Below are 22,464 nucleotides of genomic sequence, written 5' to 3'. Positions count from 1 at the left end.
TAACCTGGGGGGAGAAAAAAAAAAAAAAAACTCCCTCCCCTTACCTTTGTGCAACAGACTCTGATGTGCTCAACAATCTGACGAGAATCGTAACATTTTCAAAAATCAGACACAAACTGCTGTCAAGAGTATCTTTCTCATGATCAAGCATGTATGCTGAATATTTTGGAAACTACGCATAATCAGAGCGGCTATTACCGCCTGGGCTGACGGAACACATCATAATCAATGGCGGAAGAAATGTAATAAAGGTAGTAACTACAAAGATAACACCTAGATTGACGTTCCTGGGCTAGAACACAACAAAACAATGAGATGAAATTAAATAAAAACTGAAAGTCCATATATCTTAGTCCTGGTGAATATTCCTAGATATAAGATTATATATTTAAACACAAGTGCAACAAAAAGGTTCTCAGGCTATATGCTGATAAAAAACGTGCTGGTGCTGTCAATACACAAATATCCAAAACAACCTAAAGAAAACATGCATTTTCTAGTTTGTCATTCAAACCAATATCCTGCATAGCGTCCACATTTTTAATCCAAAAGCATTCAGATCTCCACAAACTTGTTTGTTTATCTGTGTCCGCCCTCAGGGGTACTACTTCCAGTATTTGAAACCTTAACTGAGTAATGTTATGACCAGCTTCCATCCAGTGCATGGCCACACTAGGTGACATCAGTTCATTGCATATGCTCTGTTGTTTGTACTTTGATTTTCAAAGTCTTTCCAATGTACATTTTAATGTGTCCACGACATTCTTGGTGTTCAATCTGCTGAATGTAGTAACTGGATACTGTAGGAAAGCATCCATTTTGCCATGGTTAGCCCCCCACTTTTTTGCTTGGTTTCTGATATGGCTTTGACTAACCAGGTCCCCAGTGCCAGATCTCTTTCCCAAAAACTGCACAGTGGCTTTGCACAATTAGCATCCACTTTAACAACCACTATATGTCCCAAGTAAATGGTACCCGTCATCTAGGGCCTGAGGTACTAAAGAAGGTCCATGAGGGCTGCAGCACCAGTTGTGCCACCCCAAGGGATCCCTCACCAAACCCACACAGTGCTGCCACTGCAGACTGCGTGTGCTGGTGCAACCTAAATTGAAAACACAACCTGCCACACACCATGTGTGCCAGGTCCCCTATGACTGCATGTGCCAGGTGTAAGTCGCCCACAAAGAAGGATGCCTCAGGCCACTGTGAGGGCATATATATATACAAGCAGATATGCTCCTGCTAGGTCTCTGTTGATTCCGAGACATCGTAAGTGAACATGGAAGCCATTTTGAATGGCTCTGCTAGACACTGCTTATTACGGGTTCCCGAGCTACATGATGGCTTCACTGATCCCTGGAATGTTTGGTATCAAACATCTCAGCATAATAGACCCTCACTGAATTCAGTGATGGCTTTATTAAAAAAATGCACAAAAGAGGGCACCTTAAAAGGTGCCCCCTGAAAACCTACTAGCTCCTAGTGTACTGACTGACTGGCCTGACCAGTTCAGCCACCACAGATGTGTTTCCCCCCCCCCCCCCCCCCCCCCACCCAACCTGATAGCCAGCACTCACGAGGGCCAGAGACAAAAGCCTGCACTGGGCGGGGCTGTTATCACCTCACCCATGCAGAATGAACATTCCAGGGTGGGTAGCTTCAAAGGCCTTGCCGCCTTGGAAATGCGACCCAGACCTCTCCAAATGGTAAAACAGGCTGATCCCCAGTTCCTGACCCCACTTTTGGCGGCAGGGGCTGGCAGGAAATTAAATAAATTAGGAGGTGTGCCCACCTCATTCCGAGCCCCAAACCAAGCGTGGACGAGCTGAAGTGGACACTACTTTTTTAAATTCCTCCATCTTGTTTGGAAGGAATTAGGCCACTAGGGTTAGGGTTATGCCCACTTCCCAGCAGAAGTGGTCACAAAAAGGGTGTAGTCACCATAAAGGTGGGCAGCCCATTGGCTACCACTTGGCACTCCCTGTAACATCCCTAAATTGAGTATTTAGGTGGCATCCCTGAATTGTCCTGCAGCCTAGCGACCTCCAAAGCCTTGGGAGGACTGCATGCCTATTCAGATCCTGATGATCTAGGAGGACAGAGAAGAGCTGGACCGGCAGAAGTAGAGAAAAGATGAAGCAGCTGGCACACGCTGGAGGTGACACAAGCCGGACTGCCAGCTGACCTCAAAGGACTCTGCCAACTTGTCCAGCATTCAATAAAGACTCAAGCCTCAAGCCTCTTGTGAGCAGCAGGCCTGCAAAAAGAAAGGGAAAGGCTCTGCAGCTGCTCGACCCCCAAAACCGGCACCTGAAGTGACCACTGCCCCGACATCCATGACCTGAGCTGATGACAACCAACGGTGCCAACGCAGGTCACCAGCTGCCCAGAGACAGAGTCCTGTGTGGTCTCACCCATCTTGGACTCACCCGAGATGCCTTGTGGTAAGAGGAAACCTGAAAACTCCAGCAACAACTGTACCCATCGCCCCTGAGGTAGGTCACTGGTGCCAACAGCACCCCCCGCTCCTAAGAGCTTGCAGCCAGTTCGTCACAAGGTCCAACTCCCATGGAGAACCATAAGACACCCGATGCCTTACTGCACCCCTGTACCCAGCTGCCCCAGTGCTGCCCGGTTAAACCTGTTGGTGTGGTTCTGCTTAGTGCCCAGTACTTACCTTAGCTCCCTGAGCTCGACCTCATAAGTCGTTGTTAACCCTGTGTTTGCTGAACATTGTTTTTCCTCTTTAGGATAACACTGAGAGAACTCTGAAAATTGATCTAAGTGTTGATTTCTGAAAGCTTCAAAAGTAGGTATGCTTATAAGTCTACTTACATTACAAAGTTCTCGGGTTTGAAACATATATAAAAAGAATTGTTATTTTTCTAAATTGGTCTCGGATTTATTCTTTGAGTGTGTGCCTCATTTATTGCCTCTGTGAGTACAACAAATGCTTAGCATTACCCTCTGATTAACCTAACTGCTCGCCCACACTACCACAAAATAGAGCATTAGTCATATCTACATCTGCCTCAGCAAACCAACAGCAGAGCCACTGGACTTTCTGCATGGTGTACTTCTATTTAGCGCATCACAGAGAGCCAGCTTCCTACAGATACCATTACCTTTAGTAGGATGTGTTACCATATTACCAGTTAGGACACTGTTACAATGTACACAGTTCAAACACTTGCGGGCGCCAATGTAGTTAGTTTCCTTATTTGAAGATTTTGTGGATAAAATTCCTTTCAAGTTCTTAGACCAGTTGTCAGCAAATAAAGGCTTCTCATGGTATAAATCTTAGAAGTCAGGTACATTCTGCAATTTTTCCCACCTTCTGTTGAAGACCTTTTTAATAGCTTGTTATTTGTTGAAGTATTTTATTACACAAACCATTCTGTTAGATGGATTTTTTAAAACCTTTTGTAATAGGTTGTTTCTCTCCAACTGTTTCACCCTGTCAACTGTTTGATCAAATACGAATTGTGTATATCCACGTTGTTGGAACTTGCTATTAAAGAGGTCAAAGGAACATAAAAGGTCATGAGGGCTGGATGCTGTCAATGAATCTCACATGTCACTTGATGGTGTTTAGCCATAAAAATGTTGCCATACTATGGAGCTCCAGAAAAACACAGATGTTCCATGTTTTTGTAAAAAGAAACCATTTTGCCATTCAAAATAACCGTGATACAGTAAAAAATGTAAACGTTCCAACAGAAAACCTTTACTGGCTTCTATGTTGTCTTGTTTCATTAAAGCCCATTTGACTGCTTCTAGTCTTTTCTGATGGGGAACTGAAGTATATAATGCTGTTCCATCAATGCCTTCCAAGTGTATTTCAGCGAGAAGGTTTAGAAACGCCATGGAGTCTTTGATATAAGACACCCATTGTTGCACAAAAGGTTGAAGGAAATAATCCAAGTAAAAGCCAATTGGCTCATGGAGGGAGCGTCAGGCTGAAACGATGGGTCTGAATTGTGGATCTTGTGGGTTTTTATGGATTTTTGGCAGTATGTACAGTTTCGGTCTTCTAGGATGATCAATGGACAAGAAGGCCTTGGCGCGATCACTGATCCATTCCGAAGTCTACAGCTTTCATCAAAATGTTCTCCAACTTGGATTTAAACCTTTCTGTGGGGTCAAAATCTAATGACATATAGACATCTGGATCTTGCATGTGTGTATTGACCTTATTTATATAATATTCAGTGTCCATAATAAGTAGAGCACCGCCTTTGTCCGCTGCTTGAAACGTTATACTATTGTTGGTGGCCAACATTTGTAGCATGCTCCATTCTTTTCCAGACACATTCTTGTGAACCTTGGCATCAAACAATATTGATTTCAAGTCGCTTTTTACAAGTCTTTCGATGGAGACTAAAGATTTGTGAGACACAGGGGCCAAAAATGTGATGCTAGGTTTAAACTCTTTGTATACGGACGAGTTCTGAGACTGTCCCATGGGTTCTATGGTACTCAAGAAATATTTCAGACAGAGCTTCCTCAAACTTTTTCCATGGCTTTGCTTTTGTATGTAGTGACAAAAGATGTGTCTTTGTTTAATACTGCTGTTTGAAACTGAGTTAGTTGAACTGAAGAGACTTGGATGACGAGAGTTATACGGAAGAGATGTTAATAAATAGGTTTTCGACTGGCCGCGAAAGTTCCTCCCTTTCCCCGAATCTTTTTCTCTGGCTTCTCCTGGTTTTATAAGTTTTTCTCAAGTTTGTTGTTGGCTACAGGACTGATGGCTAAAAAAGCCAATTTAGAGGATTTTTGAGTATCATAACTGGTGTTGGGATGTCAGAATGCACTGAAACGATGTAACACATTGGCAGCTCTTGGACGTTTCAGTCAGATGACCGGTTTTGGCACCTGCATAAGGCTACTTATTCTCGAATGCATGTCATATGGGCTAATGTCACTGGTTTTAATGCAATGTGACATGCTCTGCATAAGATCTGTTTATACAGTATTTTATATGGTTGTGGTTCCATCGCATGAAGAGTCCTAGGTTCAGGTTTAAGTTAATCATTTGTTTTCTAGCCACAAGGCGCATGAACGTGGTTGGCATTTTTCAGAGTAATTTTTTTATTAATTATCCTTTTCATGTTGTGGGGGTTGTGCATTGTAGGTACTCTAAGTGACATTGAGAATGTTTATTTGCAGACACCCCTGATGAAGGGTCATGCAACCCGAAATGCATTAGGTCTTTTGAATGCATTGCTTCATGAAGAAAATAATATTCATCATGTATAGGATTCACTGAAGTGAAATTCACATATTTATGATTGCTACAATAAACAAATGAACTAGTTCATTTGAGGAGCAAACTATATCTGTGAGCAAGAAGTGTGGAGGGAACCTACGGGTCTCAGTTTAAGTGAGCTAGGCAGTTGGTGAGTGTTTGCCACCGCCAGCAAACGTAGTTGGTCCATTGCAAAAGCGCAGTCCTAGACACTGGACACAGCCTGACAGCACACGTTCATAAGAAGGTCTATACTGAGAGAGAAAAGGAGACTGCAGTCAGAATACTGCGCTTTCCAAAAGGAAAATCTGCCACAGTTAGCACCAAAATTTCTCAATAACTGCGTCAGATCTGATGTATTGCCCTCATGCAACTAGTGTCTTGAGTCAAAATAAAAGGAATAGTGCTACCATCTGAAGAAGACACTTTGCAACACTATGTTCCTTAACCGGCCTACACGTGCATCTGTGTAGCAATACAAAACATAAAACGAGACATACTTCTATTACCACTATGACCTATAAAAACCATGCAACTTACCTAAGAACTTTGGAGAGTTCTCCCAGGAGATCTTTTTTATCCCTGCTGAGGTCCCCCTGAGCACGTAAGGCGCTAATAACACCAGCATATGCCTCCAATTCTGAAAACGCGTAATGAGAAAAGAAAATTAATTCAAATTCAATGAAATTTGGTGTTTTGTTTCATTAAATCTGCCAAACAACAAATGACCTACATTATGACAATAATCCCTTATCCAGAAAGCTGTACAAAACTGAAAAAAATGTGGAGGTAACAGAAAAGGTAAAGCCTGTAAAAAACAAAAATAATAATAATGTTCAAAGATCCAAGGAATGCATGTGGCAAACGTTCAGCTGGCCCAGAAGTCTTGGTTCACTTCAGAGAGCAGTGGTGCATTACCAGACACACAACTTTCTCTCTCCAAACACTTGATGGGGTGCATAATTTAACCTTTAAAATGTGTCTTGAAAAATGTATTCTTTTAAAAGAACAATTATTTCTTTGTAAACAAACTGTGTCTCATAGTAAACAATTACATGGTGTAAGGAAATGCCTCCTTGGCATGGTTATCCCCTGACTTTTTGCCTTTGCTGATGCTATGTTTTGAATTGAAAGTGTGCTGAGGCCTGCTAACCAGGCCCCAGCACCAGTGTTCTTTCCCTAACCTGTACTTTTGTATCCACAATTGGCACACCCTGGCATCCAGATAAGTCCCTTGTAAGTGGTACCCCTGGTACCAAGGAAGGTCTCTAAGGGCTGCAGCATGTCTTATGCCACCCTGGAGACCCCTCACTCAGCACAGACACACTGCTTGCCAGCTTGTGTGTGCTGGTGAGAACAAAACGAGTAAGTCGACATGGCACTCCCCTCAGGGTGCCATGCCAGCCTCTCACTGCCTATACAGGTATAGATAAGTCACCCCTCTAGTAGGCCTTACAGCCCTAAGGCAGGGTGCACTATACCATAGGTGAGGGCACCAGTGCATGAGCACTGTGCCCCTACAGTGTCTAAGCAATACCTTAGACATTGTAAGTGCAGGGTAGCCATAAGAGTATATGGTCTGGGAGTCTGTTTTACACGAACTCCACAGCACCATAATGGCTACACTGAAAACTGGGAAGTTTGGTATCAAACTTCTCAGCACAATAAATGCACACTGATGCCAGTGTACATTTTATTGTAAAATACACCCCAGAGGGCACCTTAGAGGTGCCCCCTGAAACCTTAACCGACTCTCTGGGTAGGCTGACTGGTTCCAGCAGCCTGCCACAACCGAGACATGTTGCTGGCCCCATGGGGAGAGTGCCTTTGTCACTCTGAGGCCAGTAACAAAGCCTGCACTGGGTGGAGATGCTAACACCTCCCCCAGGCAGGAGCTGTCACACCTGGCGGTGAGCCTCAAAGGCTCACCCCTTTGTGCCAGCACCGCAGGACACTCCAGCTAGTGGAGTTGCCCGCCCCCTCCGGCCACGGCCCCCACTTTTGGCGGCAAGGCCGGAGAAAATAATGAGAAAAACAAGGAGGAGTCACTGGCCAGTCAGGACAGCCCCTAAGGTGTCCTGAGCTGAAGTGACTCCAACTTTTAGAAATCCTCCATCTTGCAGATGGAGGATTCCCCCAATAGGATTAGGGATGTGACCCCCTCCCCTTGGGAGGAGGCACAAAGAGGGTGTACTCACCCTCCGGCTAGTAGCCATTGGCTACTAACCCCCCAGACCTAAACACGCCCTTAAATTTAGTATTTAAGGGCTCCCCTGAACCTAAGAATTTAGATTCCTGCAACTTACCGAAGAAGAAGACTGCTGAGCTGAAAACCCCTGCAGAAGAAGAAAGAAGACACCAACTGCTTTGGCCCCAGTCCTACCGGCCTGTCTCCTGCCTTCTAAAGAACCCTGCTCCAGCGACGCTTTCTCCAGGACCAGCGACCTCTGAATCCTCAGAGGACTGCCCTGCTTCCAAGAGACCAAGAAACTCCTGAGGACAGCGGTACTGCTCCAAAAAGACTGCACTTTGTTTCGAAGGAGCAGATTTAAAGACCCCTGCAACTCCCCGCAAGAAGCGTGAGACTTGCAACACTGCACCCGGCGACCCCGACTCGACTGATGGAGAAACAACGCTTCAGGGAGGACCCTCCGGCGACTCTACGACTGTGAGTAACCAAAGTTGCCCCCCCTGAAACCCCACAGCGACGCCTGCAGAGGGAATCCCGAGGCTCCCCCTGACCGCGACTGCCTGAACTCCAATTCCCGACGGCTGGAAAGGACCCTGCACCCGCAGCCCCCAGCACCTAAAGAAACGGAACTCCTGTGCAGGAGTGACCCCCAGGAGGCCCTCTCCCTTGCCCAGGTGGTGGCTACCCCGAGGAGCCCCCTCCTTGCCTGCCTGCAACGCTGAAGAGATCCCTTGATCTCTCATAAGAAACCATTGAAAACCCGACGCTTGTTTCTACACTGCACCCGGCCGCCCCAGTGCCGCTGAGGGTGTACTTTTTGTGTGGACTTGTGTCCCCCCCGGTGCCCTACAAAAACCCCCTGGTCTGCCCTCCGAAGACGCGGGTACTTACCTGCTGGCAGACCGGAACCGGGGCACCCCCTTCTCTCCATTGAAGCCTATGCGTTTTGGGCACCTCTTTGACCTCTGCACCTGACCGGCCCTGAGCTGCTGGTGTGGTAACTTTGGGGTTGCTATGAACCCCCAATGGTGGGCTACCTTGGACCCAAACCTGAGACTTGTAAGTGATTTACTTACCTGACAAAAACTAACAAAAACTTACCTCCCCAGGAACTGTGAAAATTGTCCACTTTTAAAACAGCTTATTGTGTTTTATGTGAAAAGTATACATGCTAATGTAATGATTCAAAGTTCCTAAAGTACTTATGTAGAATTTGAACCTGTGGTTCTTAAAATAAACTAAGAAAATATATTTTTCTATAACAAAACCTATTGGCTTGGATTTGTCTCTGAGTGTGTGTTCCTCATTTATTGCCTGTGTGTATGTACAACAAATGCTTAACACTACTCCTTTGATAAGCCTACTGCTCGACCACACTACCACAAAATAGAGCATTAGTATTATCTCTTTTTGCCACTATCTTACCTCTAAGGGGAACCCTTGGACTCTGTGCATACTATTCCTTACTTTGAAATAGTGCATACAGAGCCAACTTCCTACACATGGCAATAAACTACGTTCAAAATTAGGGTGAATAACTTTGCTTAGCAAAGCTTTTTGCACACCTTTAGACACTGAAACCCGTTAGGCCTTAGTGTCAGCCCCCTGTGAGGTAATGTTCGAAGCCCAACAGCAGTTAGTTCAACAACAACAAGAAACTCCTCCTTCCCCTTCACAATCAACAAATCTGTGAATATGCCCATACTAAAAATCTACTCTGCAACCAGAGCATCATGAAATACTGACCACACTTATATGATTAATATTCCATTGAACTCAAAGCCCGCAATTTTACACCAGCTGGTTTAAGCGAGTTTGGATCAAAAATGACCCCTACAAGCAGCACCAAAGAATTTAAGAAACCCTTAGGCAGGCCAACCCCAACAATGCTGTTTAAAAGCCAAAAGATATACCTGTGTGTAGGTCGCCTAATTTTATTTAATTTAATATCATGAAAATCACAGGAAGGGTGTAGTCACCCTAAAGGTGAGTAGCCCACTTGCTACCACCTGGCACTCCCTGTAACTCCCCTTAATTCAGTATTTAGGTGGCATCCCTGAATTGTCCTGCAGCCTAGCGACCTCCAAAGCCTTGGAAGGACTGCCTGCCTTCGATAAAGACCAAGACCACCAGTGGACCTGTCCAAAAGAAACCATCTCTAAAGAAGAATAAGTCTGCCTGAGGAACTACAAAACTATCATCTGGAACCACCTCTGCACCCAATGCCCCGGCCCGAGACCAGGTGGCCCACCAGCCCAGTGAAGGCTCCCCAGCGCTTCTGACCAAGAGTCCACCCCTGGTTTACCCCTGCCAGACTCTACAAGACACCGGCAGCCTAAATCGGAGGCCTCCCCCCGACAGCAACCTGCCCTGTAAGCTGTTTCGGATGCCAAAAGACATCCCTGCACACGGAGCTCCTGGACCTTGGGGAGCTGGACCGTCAGTGTCTCTACTTACCTGGGCAGCTGTCGGTTGACCTCACTTGGCCTCCTGGCCAGAGCCTGCAGCTTGTTCCTGAAAGGATCTCCTCCACTGAATAACATTGGGCGCCCGACGCTGTGTTGGCACTCTGCACCCAGCCACACCAGTGCTGCTGAGGGTGTAAGTTTGGTGCTGCCTTGTGGCCTCCCCTTGTACTTATCTCAACTGCAGGAAAACGGCCCTGGCCCCGCTTTTCATACCTGTAAGGAGCGCTTCATCAGATACCCCCTGTCTCTGTTGGACTACATTGGGCGCCCAATGCTGTGTTGGCCCTCTGCACCTGGCCAACCCTGTGCCGCTGAGGGTGTAAGTTTGGTGCTGCCTTGTGCCCCCCTCCAGTGCTTACCTCAACCCCTAGAGACCAATCTCTGACACCATTTGTACTGACCTGGGAGCACCACGTTTTCATTCCTCCCCCCGCCCCCCCTGACCCAGTCTCCATTGATTAACATCGGGCACCGACTCAGACACTGACCTCTGCACCCAGCAGCCCAAGTGCCACTGTGGGTGCACTCTTGGTACCAACCTGAACCTCACCAAGTTCTAGTTTAAAACCCTGAAGACTGGGGTTGTAAGTCGTGGAACTTCACTCTTGTTTTCCTCCCACAGGTTAACATTAAAGACGTGGAAAGGCACCCATCCACATTGACAACATCAAGGTCTCCATACTCCAAGATTACACATTGGCTGTCCAGAGGAAGTGATCTTTGTTTCAGGAGGTTAAGAAACAACTGGGTTCTGCAGGTCTCCAGTATGCCCTGCTGTCCCCTGCCAGCTGAAGGCAATTCATGAGGTGTACACTAATTTTCTGTGACACACCAGAGGAGGCTTGGGACTGACTGGAGCTCCATTTCCCAAACTAACAAAACCAGTGCACACTCCTTTCAGAGCAGCCCAAGCCTTGGCGTGTTTGCAGGAGAAAACATCGTCATCTCACCTGGAACAGCTCGAAAGAGCATGATCAATTCACTCAAATCAATGATTACATTTTGGAATACTCTACCCCTAAAGGTCGTGAAACAGCTGGCCATGGCGAAGATGGCAATGTTGCCTTGCCTTCTGTATTATTTTATAAATCTCCCAGTAACAGTATCAGCTTGAGTGTTCCGATTATCAAATACTCTGCTGGGAGAACTCGCCTGGGTCAGACGCCGCCATGGGGTCAGTCTTGCTAAATTGCTGCTTCCCACGTCTAAAGATGGACTGGGAGCACCCGCCTTTAAGGGGCATATCATAGTGGGGCAAATATAATGGTTGTCATATTGGCTAACAGGTCACAATCTATCTGAAATATGTTATGCCTCGGCCCAGATCGACCGTGGTCACCTTCACAGATTGATATGCTCTGGTGTGGCCACTCCCGTGGACATGTCCTTTCCCATTTCAGGTGGCTCCCACTAACTGGAAACTGATGTTGCGGTATACTTTGATTGCCACACCTTATGGACTGGCTCGTCCGCTCTGTGGTCTCCCTACCACTTCAGGAACGCTTAGCGGGCATTGTTTAGATCTGTGGGAACAGGAGGGAGTGTCAACAATGGGATCGCTGTTCAAGGATGGCACACAACCATCACATGCAGATTTTGTGCACATGCATTGGCTACCCAAGTCACTATCTTTAATTCATGCCAGCATAGTCGGATACGTGCAATAACATTCGGCCTGATATGGAAATGAACCTGGCATGTATGAATTGCTTCAGTCAGTACATCTCATGGGGAATGGGAGACATTCTCGTTCGCTGGCTCTACTGTGGGCTTCAAGCGTACCTGGAGGTATCACTGTTCCTTTAGAACAGTCATAGGAAAATGATCTCATTCAGAAAATCCCCGACAAAGATTGGAAACGTATACTTGAACATCCCAAACGAGTCTCCCACAATTCTAGATTTAAAATTATTAAAGTTTTCCCCATCTCCTCCTCCGAACGACCCAGTTGTAAAGCTCTAGAATCTGACCTATTACATATGTTATGAGCAGGTCCCCATTTATCTGAAAACTGGGCAAGTGATAGTACAATTTGCAAATTTGGCATTATTATTGGCAAAAAGACTTAAAACGTGACAATGGAAATCCCCGATAGCTCAGAGATTGACTAGGTAGCGGGACAAGGTGGCCTACTCTGGGCTTGTGGAGAGTGATGCCCTTTGGCAAGAGGAGTAGCCCCGCCTCCACAAGTGGCCCATTTCTCTGGAATGGGATGCTGTTCTAGAGGGGGTTTAAAAGAGAATATGAGGCACCTGACTGACCCACCCTTGTGCCCACATGGCACAACACTTCCTGTAAAGGGTATGCATCATAGGTCACTCCCTTATGCTTGACGCAAATGTACATGAAATCATTGGCAATATGGTACTGCCATGCACGAATTCAATTTAGTTGAGCCTTCCTCTCTTACACCTGTACCTTGCCACTTTATGCTTTCCCTCATCAATGGACAGTCCTCTGCGGGATAAACACATAATTAGATCCCATAATTTAGGTGACATGGTCAATAAGGAGGGAGGAATATGTTGATTGTTCACATGTTTGCAATATTATGTACTATGTAAAATGAATCAATGCAATGTAATGGCATAAGCTTCATAACTGTCATATTTACACAATCTACTTTTGTCATTGAAACTATGTTGAACAAAATGCAATAACATTTGTGTTTTTTAAGACAAAAGGCATGAGGGCGGCATCTCATCTAGTACCACAAACCACCATTTCTGTCATCTGTGGTGCTGTGCAGCAATGGACAGCAGGAGAATGTCAATGCTTTTGGACATCAATACTTGTTCTACATTGTCTAATTGAGAGTGGGGTGCACGTAGTTTGGTCGAAAGGGGAAGGAGGGTCATTAGAATCGTGTTGGAAGTTATCAGGAGAGGATGTCTTAGTATGCCAGATACGGGGACTTAAAAAAATAAAATGTTTTGCCCTTGTAAGAGAAGGGGTGGGGGCACAGAAGGTGAGAGACAGCACGGATGTCCAAGACATTTTTGGTAGGGGGGAGTAGCAAAGATTAGCAGCCTACACTTACTCTGTGTGGCAGCAAGTGCTACAAAAACAGAGCATCAATGTAAATAATACTCTATATACTCAAAGGGGTGCTAATGCCAAGTCTGTCAAGAAGACCAGGAGGTTTTTTTTTTTCTCAAAGAGGTAAGAAAATAGAGCAACTAAAAGATATGCAAACCTAGACGATCCCAACATTTTCTTGGCCAAGATACAACCCCACCCATTTTTATATAACTGTGCAACATTTCTAGAACACAGCTCTTTTGGCCAATGTTATCCTCCTGGACTGCAAAGAGGTCGACTAGGAAGACTTCAGGACTCTTTGGTTTTACTGCAATATTTACTAACATAATTTCACTTAATAGGACAAAGATACCGGACAAATAGCATCTAGTCGGGCAATGTTCCTAGAACTTATTTACAAGATAATGGTGGTTATGATCTCTAGCTCGCACATCGAAAAACAGACATCATACTCGGAGAAGCTATAGTATTCAGCCATGCATTGTCAAATAGGTGCATTCCTAGTGTACACATCCAACCATCAAGGGTGTGATTGCCAGACTGGAAATAATCCACATGAGGCTAAACTATTTTGCAGAAGTTACCAGGGCACACTGCAGAAATCCAGAAAAGTTTACATCTTGCAACACAAGTACATGAAGTCCCCAAGACGTATTGGTGAAAATTTATGGTTTACTCTTAAAAAGAATGAAGATTTCAGTATGTGATTTACAGCCAACATGCGTTTCATCATCAAGACTTTCTCACGGCTGCAAAAATTATCATACAAACATTTCAGGTTTTGCATATTGCCGAAAACAGGGAAATATAAGTATTTGTGACCATGAGTCCAACTTCTAGGTGATAAATAATTGCATCACTCGTGAGTGCCTGTGATGAAAACGCCGTAAGAAACACCCATCACCAAGTCCAATGTGCTGAATGGTAGATATTGCAACAAAGCAGATTCCGTGCAAGAGCATTAGTAGTGGCTGAAATTCTTGGACCCAAGGTACATCTTTTCTATGCCTCAGAGGTGAGAAGAAGAAAGAGCAGAGAAAGCTGTGATCCTGAGTTATAAATATGTAATCAGTATCAAAATTTTGCAGCCTTGAGAAAGTCTTGATGACGAAATAACATGTCAGCTGTAAATCTCATATTGGAATCCTCGTTCCTAAAACACATTACCCTCTGATTCAATGTCCTCTGGGATTGGATTCAATGCTGGACAACTTGGTCGTCTTTACCACAGAACTTTAAAAATTGGGGACTATTGTTGACTTTACACAGTAATATATCAGGAAATGCAAGAGATGGAGGTGGTTTCTATGTAATCCCAAACAGCTGGCTCTGAACACTGAAACCAGACCCCAAACCACTGGTGAAGGTTCCAGACCTCCACATGTTTTTAGGACTAGAAAGGTCCAATAAAGGGACCCAAACATAAAAAGTTGTTGGGAGACTGTGCTGGCTCTATGGAGAGGTTACAAAAATGTACTGTCCTGCTCCACAACCCAGGTAATGTTGGTCAGTTTGTTGGTTTGTTCTCTGGTCAAATGGGATTGAGGGGCACCAAGGATCCTGGTTTGTGCTGGTGCTTTGAATCAAGCTGCATGCAAGTCCTTCAGATAGCTAGGCCTATGTAGATCTTCGAGTGATCATGAAGCACCTCTCCTCGTAAGGCAGCTCAGCTCTTCTCACAAGAGGCAACAGCCCAAGGTTCTCAAATAATACTGGTATAGGTAAGATCGTTTCCAGCAGATGTTCTGTCCCTGGCAATGGAACTACCCAACACCGATGTGAAGAGTCTGCCTATAATCTGAATTATTTGCTCTATGGGGGCCAGTATTTACCCTCTTTTGGTGGCCATAGTTGAAGCCCGAGACATCCAAAGGTCTGCCTTTTTAACAGGATGCATTTCCCTTCTTTGTGTCTAGTTGCCCTGGGCATAAACACAGTGTTTGCAGGATCACATCAGCTTGAAATTGTGAAGGTGCTCTGCTTATGGTAGCAAGAAACTATTAACAAATAAGTTCATTTTTTGAAAGGTGATAATTACTACAACAGAGTAGGTGAAATGCAGGCTAAACAAGGGAAAATGATGGGAAGAACACACTAACCTGTTAGGTAAGACTGGTTTGGAGAAGCAGGTCTGGAGATCATGGACACACAGGCTGTCAGGTACATTCCTGGATAAAGAATAGCTTGCAGGGAGAATAACTGCTTGTGCAAGCATGTACATGGTGTCCCAATAGACACTGCCATACCCCGCGTTATTGGAATAAATTTAAAAAAAAAAACTGCACACGTTTCACATATGGATAGTTAAGATTCTTCAGTTATGGAGCCTGGACTAGCCTATAATATGGCTAGTCAGTCATCAGTTGCCTAAAAAAGTACAGGTAAAAAGGCATGTTCTTCTGACATGTAATCATTCTGCCTCCAACACCAGTCACCTTATAGCCTGTGATGAAGGGACAGTAATCTTGCAGGTAGCAAGCTACCTTTGGAAGGCCACTTGACAGAGTTGAGCTATGCTCAAGAACATCAAAAGCAAAATCTGGTGCACCTGAAGACTTGCTGATTGTTAAGTTTACAAGAAGGAACTTGAAAACAGGCCACAAGTTGCACAGCAGGGTGGAACAGCATTTTTAAGACACGCAGAGAACATGGTTTCAAAAAATAAGATTTGGCAGTGCTTTTCCATATGACACAAACGGAAAACAGGAGATAAAACTAGGTGGTTTTGTGGTCAAATTAATAAGAACGAAGATGGGTGAGAGAAAAAAAATGAAATAAGGATTTGCTGTGTTTTTTAACAGTCCTAACACTGATATACCTCATGAACACAAGTAGCAAACCTATCATTAGGTAAACTGCGACCTCTAAGAAAACATATCTCTGCTTGGAGTAATCAGATGTGGGGAAGTTCAGACAAATTACCCTGACTGGTGCTCCCAAATATATATATTTTGTTACTTCTGAATCATATATCAAAACAAATCCCTTTCAGGGTTAGAGTGCTGTATAAATTATGCAAAAAAGAATAGAGATCTCTGGGTAGTTCCCAAGTTTAGGTGGAGAGCAGCTCTAGTAAGGAGCACCCTGCAACACCAGCGGCACTCTCGATTTGCTCACCTCAAATGTCTGTTTATCTAGCAAAGTTTTTAAGCATTGGATAAGCACAATGCTATCCATGCCGAGCTAGATAGTGACAAAGTATTTTGCCATTTGTACAGCAAAGTCTTTAAGCATAGGTTTGACAAAGTGTCAACCTTGCCGAGCTGTAAAATGACAAAAGCCATTTACCATTCCAGGCACGGTATTACAGCTTTGGACTGGTAAAATACCGTCCAAACCAACCTGGAATGAGTAAAAGCAACCACTGACACGTGTTTTGCTCTCATTAGAGCTCATCAGAGAGGTTTAGCTTTGTCCAGACACAAGGGAGCACCCAGTATAAGTCAAAACAAATCCCTTTCAGGGTTAGAGTGCCGCATAAATTATGCAAAAAAGAATAGAGAACTCTGGGTAGTTCCCTAGTTTAGGTGGAGAACAGCTCTAGTAAGGAGCACTCTGCAACACCAGCAACACTCTCGATTTGCTCACCTCAAATGTCTGTTTATCTAGCAAAGTTTTTAAGCATTGGATCAGCACAGTGCTATCCATGCCGAGCTAGATAGTGACAAAGTATTTTGCCATTTGTACAGCAAAGTCTTTAAGTATAGGTTTGACACAGCTAGGCAAGGTCTCCACCTAAACTTGGGAACTACCCAGAGTTCTCTATTCTTTTTTGTGTATAATATATATATATATATATATATATATATATATATATATATATATATATATATATATATATATAAATAAATAACCAAAAAGTTTGCTTCTTTTATTTCCATTATTTTCACTTCATTTTCATTTTCAATCCCATTCCCTTGACGCGTTTCGACAGTCTTTTTCAAGTGGATTCTTTGTAATTTCCTTCACCTTTTATAACTTGTGCACGAGCATTCTGGGAATTGTAGTACATTCTTTAAATTGTTAGTCGCTTGGCATAGTGCTATGTTATATTCAATTGTTTTAAAACCTTTCCCAGTTCAGTACTCATGCTGCAATAATTTTGGCTTTATTTGCATGCTCCTGAGCCCCGTACTCACTTGATCCATGTGCGGGCCGCATCGACATCCCAGATCACTTCTAGAACAAACAAGTAATTTGTCGTGCACAAGTTATAAAAGGTGAAGGAAATTACAAAGGACTAACTTATCCTTGGAATCCACTTGAAAAAGACTGTTTTTCCAAACGCGTTGTGGGAATGGGATTGAAGATGAAAATGAAGTGAAAATAATGGCAATAAATGAAGCAAATTTACCTTCTGAGAGTGCAGCAAACTTTTTGGTGATTTAAAATTAGGGGTGTGTGGTTAACCTCAATCGATTGCACCAGCAGCCAGAGCGCGCTGCCTTGGAACCACCTTTGTTTACTGATTACGTAACAAAATAATGAGCAATTTTATTTACAAAGACAACTATTTCTTATTTCTCTTTATATACTGAGTTGGCAAAATTCACATGAGGGTAGCATAAAAAAGTAACGCTTTTTTTTACCTGGGGGGGGAAAGGAAGTTTGCCTCTGTAAATTACACTGCAAATGGGAACAGCTGCACTTTATGGAGATGAAAAAAATACTATCAACAGTAAAATCGACAGCAGAACTGACAAAAAAGTTCCACACTAGATTTGCAAAAAAGCCTATTTTCCAAGCAAAATATACAAGGCAGAAGTAGTTTATGGCCTGGGCCATAATATTAACATAAACCACATCACGTCTTTGAGACAAAGGTTTTACTGAGAAAGTAGTTTTAATTAGAAATTCAATACAACATCGACCCCCCCCCCAATTAATCAACCAGAACAGCTAAGCAATACCGATTTATATACACCTATAATGGTTTTCAATTACAAAACTGCAAAGAAAATTGGTTTAAAATTAGCTTCTGTTTTGTCTTTTCACCTACAGCAAGCCAGACTAATTCTAAACTGACTTAATAAATATGTGCGAGCACTACTAAAAGTTCCCTTTCTAATGGATTTATAACAGATTTAAGGAGCACTACCCCCCACCTACAAAGTAGTGCTTAACCTCTTAACTACCTCGTAAATGGTCATAAATGGTCTGACCTACAATCGGTCACTCACTCCCTTTGTTAAAGATTCTGCGGCCTCAGAGTTAGGTTGAGCTATACAAGTACCATTGCGTAGAAGAAATAAATGCAAAACACTCCATAAGACCTATAACTAAACAATCTAGCTCATGCAGATAAAGTGAAAATTAGAACCTGCGTAGCTTCAAGAACATTGTGAAAAATGCGATCACGTGGGAGATCACATCCATCTACATCACTGCAAAGCCTGGCCAAAATGCATGAGTAGTAGCTAAAGGCAACTATAGGAGGACAGCAAAAATTCCTATTGGTACTGGAACAATCTGCTGCTTTTGATAAAGGCAGGACCCAATCACCACTCGTTACACAAAACATATCTAATTTAATATAGGTAGCTGGCAAGTCTTATTCTTAACAGAAGTCAACAACTCCTTCAACTATGTTTTCACAGACCTAAGCCTGAGCTTCGGCAAAATAGACGGTCCTTTTTAACTGCCAGACTTGGCTAAACAGGAACTTGGTGATGCTTGATACCAAAACGATTCAGGTTCTCATCCTTGTGGGGCAATTTGAGGACAAACATCCTGTTTCCCAGTAAGATGGGTGCCCCACACTCACTAATTACCAAGGTAATAAAAACTACCACTACTGAAAGCAGAAGGGCAGATCAGGTCAATGTTCTTTCTAACAGATAAGACTCTTGAGAAAGATGTTACCTTTGTTTTCCTCTGAAGCTATGGAGCCAGCACAAGATCACCCATGCTAAGTAACTGCCAACACTTGTTATTTGTGGCTTCCACTCAATGCTATCTAGAAGCGTCAGAAGAAGGTGGTCATATTGAAAGAGAGGGCACAAGCAAACGAGGGACAAAAAGAGACTTAAAAAGACAAACCATGGCTTTAAGCATGCATGTGTTTACATGCATTAGCACATCAAAAACAAACCTGCTGACTTTGCCAATTGTGGTTGTTAATTGTAGTAAACTGGGTTTTGGTTGCAGTAGTCCCACCACTTTTGCCTGGTTTTGATGCAACTTTGACTAAAGTGCACTGGGTTCCTGTTAACCAGTTCCCCTGTCCCCGTGTTCCTTCCCCAAAAACAAGAACACTGGACACTTGATCCCCAAATGAGCAGACCTTTAGCACCTTTGTAATCCCTAGTAAATGGTACCTCTGGTACCTAGGGCATAGGTACTAAAGCAGGTCCCTTAAGAGCTGCAGCTTAACTTGTGCCACTGCAAGGGACCCAGCACCAACCTCATACAGATTGCTACTGCAGGCTGTGTGACAAGGTGCTCTAAAAAGTGAAAACGTGAAATAACACACACTTGTGTGCCATGTCCCCTAACACTGCCTGTAATATTTGTAAGTCATCCCCACAGCAGGCTTTACAGTCCTAAGGTAGGGTGCATTATATTACAGGTGAGGACATATCTGCATGAGCAGATATGCCCCTACTGTGTTTTTGCTGTTTCTTAGACATAGTAAGTGTTCAGGGAAGTCATTTTTAAATGCATGTTCCGGCCACTTATCAATATGAGTTCCCTAGCTAGATGATGGCTTCACTGAGACTAGGGATGTTTAGTATCAAACATCTCATATTAATAAACCCTCACTGATTCCAGTGATGGATTTATTAATAAACGCATCCAGAGGGCACCTTAGAGGTGCCCCCTGAAAAAATCTACCAACTGCTGGTGTGCTGACTGGTTTCAACCAGTCTGCCACCAACAGACGATTTTCTGACTCCCAAGGGCAAGAGCCTTTGCTCTCGAGTAGTCAGGAACAAAGCCTGCTCTGGCAGGGGTGTTACACACCCCTCCCAACAGGATGACCTGCAAATCTGCATTCCAAGGTAGGGGGCTTCAAAGAGGCCACAGTCTTTGGTTTTCGGACCAAGCTTCAATCAGTGATGAGGAGATCCCACCCACCCTGGCTAGGGCCCATTTGGCGCATGGATAGGTGGGAAAATTAGCTACGTAGGAAGCGTGCTTGCACTAGCAGGCTGAAAACACCTCTATGGCAATCAGCCCGAAGTGAACACAAAATTAGTAATTCCACCGCCTTGTGTGTGGTGAAATTAGGAATTCTGGGACATGGTAATACCCCTCACTTCCCTTAATGCCCCTAAGTTGAATATTTAGGGGACCTCCCCTCCCCCCAAATACCTGGACTTTGGATTACGACACACACACACACAACAGAAGGAGTGGACAAAAGAAGACTGCCGATCCGTGAAACGAGGAACACAACTGACTCTGCACCAACCCTGCTAGCACACCTGCTGCACCCGTCCCTAGTGCAGAAATGGACTAGTCTGGTCGTTGTGCACACTCCAAGAAACCCAGAGAGCTGCCAGTGCTTCACAAATCACCAGAAGAATATCCCTTGGAGCAGAGGAGCTGCTTCCCTGAATCTGCAGGCAAGGCTTTTAAGGTCCAGTGCTCTGCCTCGTAAGCCATTTGGCTCTCCGAGGGATAAACAACACAGGAGAAGATTCTTAGGAGCCCAAAAGGTCAGCCCTGCCATTTAACCGAAGTCCAGAGACGCGGACCCCACCCGGAGGCTCCCTGCACCTATACCTGGGGTACCGGATCCCTTAAGGTATCAAGGTTTGTTGGTAGTCCAATCCAGACTCCAACAGCACCAAGGTAGACCTACCATTGAGGGACGTCAGGATCCAAAAGGTAATTCAGGAGAGTGGCAGCACTGTCCTGTTTCCCCTTCTTACCAGGTCACCAAGACCCACAGCCAGTCTCTGATCAATGCAAATCGACACCTCAAAGCACCTCTGCACCCGTGCCGAGCAGCCCAAGTCCGAGGGTGTCAATGGCGCCCTCAGAGTCCTGAGACCCTCTGGAGCTCAGCCCACCCTTGGGTTTGGCAAGACTGGACACTCAGTTGCCACCTGCAACCTCCTTCTGCAGGTCCCCTCTGCTGCGACTGCCACTGGTGACAGTAAACCAGATGGTCCACTACACCTCTGCACCAGGCTGCCCTGGACCGAGGAAAAGAGGACCAAAGGTGTCCCCAAGTCCCTGAGCCTTGTGAGACCTGAGACCACTTGTTGGTTCAGGCATACTGGACACCCAGTCCACACCTGCAGCCTCTTTTTGCAGCCCCCGCTCCTCTACCACGACCACCACCAGTGACAGAAACCTGACGTTCCAAGATACCTCTGCACCCGACTGCCTCGGACAGAGGAGAAAAGGAACACTGGTGTCCTTATGTCCCTGAGCATCTCAAAAAATGAACCCCATTGGTGGTTCACCCAAACTAGAGCCCAAATCCCTATCTGCAGCATTTTTGGAAACTGACGTTTCCCCATAGGAGTGAACGGGACACCCGACGCCTTAACACACCTCTGCACCCGGACACCCCAGAGGTCTCCGAGGTGACCTGTTGGTGTGGTCTTGGACCCTACCCCATACTCAACTTAAGTCCTGGAGAACAATCCTGTGAGTTACTGGGAACTACCTGTTTGCCATATGTTTTCTCTCCCCTAGGGTAATGCTGCAGCTTCAAAAAAATGCACTGTCGACTTTCCAAAACTGTAAACATACCCAACTTGAGAACTCCTCACCAGATTCTGATGATCTTGGCATCAAAATGTATACAAAAGTATGTGTTTTTATAAATTGGTGTTGGGTTTCTTTGTTGAACGTGTGTCTCACTTATTGCCAAAGTGTGCATACAATACATGCTCAGCACTACCCTCTGATAAACCTAAATGTTCACCCACACTACCACAAAAGAGAGCATTTAGAGTGTCATTTGTGCCTCTGTAATCCCTCTGGGGCTTACATGGACTTTCTGCACAATATACCTCTTTTCGGTCCACTATATGAAAAGCCAGCTTCCTACATTAATGTCTACATGTCTCTATATTTTCCTATTTATGTCTCTGGTTTATCATAGCAATGATGTGTTAAGTTCAGAACTTTGAAAGGAATGACGGCGGTGTCTGATCAACGCAATTTGAGAAAATAAGGGATTAGTACATAGTGTTTATAAAAAATCAGGTCCACAGTAAAGACTTATTGTGGAAAGTGATGATGCAATGCTATAGTAGGATGATGACCAACAGGAATGAGTCCCAGAGGATGTGTGGGAGCCTCAATTTTATCTCTGGAAGCTAAACGCTCCAAGGAAAATCTGACCACACAAGGTGGTGAGCTATTCCCACATTTTATAATGTGGGACAGAATCAACATGAACCCATAGGGCATCATTCAATACAGAAAAGTGTGTGGAGTGCGCTCTGTTTAAGCAGCGCTTTAACGAGAGGGGCAACAAAACGTGCCCCCTCTTAGCACGACAATTCCGCCCGTCACAGCTAAAGGCATGCATTGAAAGCTCCATTCTA

The 22,464-nt window shown here is 44.5% G+C and overlaps 1 protein-coding gene across 9 annotated transcripts in view; it reads right to left on the bottom strand.

Moving 5' to 3' along the window:
• EMSY (EMSY transcriptional repressor, BRCA2 interacting) overlaps positions 1 to 22,464 on the bottom strand; it is a 230,558-nt gene that overhangs the window by 202,391 nt on the left and 5,703 nt on the right. For all 9 annotated transcript variants that reach the window (XM_069203886.1, XM_069203892.1, XM_069203885.1 and 6 more), the window contains exon 3: positions 5,792 to 5,891. In XM_069203886.1, the coding sequence (XP_069059987.1) occupies positions 5,792 to 5,891 (100 nt within the window). The remainder of the gene's footprint in view (positions 1 to 5,791; positions 5,892 to 22,464) is intronic.

This window comes from Pleurodeles waltl, chromosome 8, assembly GCF_031143425.1.
Source record: "Pleurodeles waltl isolate 20211129_DDA chromosome 8, aPleWal1.hap1.20221129, whole genome shotgun sequence".
NCBI classification, from domain to species: Eukaryota; Metazoa; Chordata; class Amphibia; order Caudata; family Salamandridae; genus Pleurodeles; species Pleurodeles waltl.
This window is presented reverse-complemented; position numbering and strand designations above follow the sequence as displayed.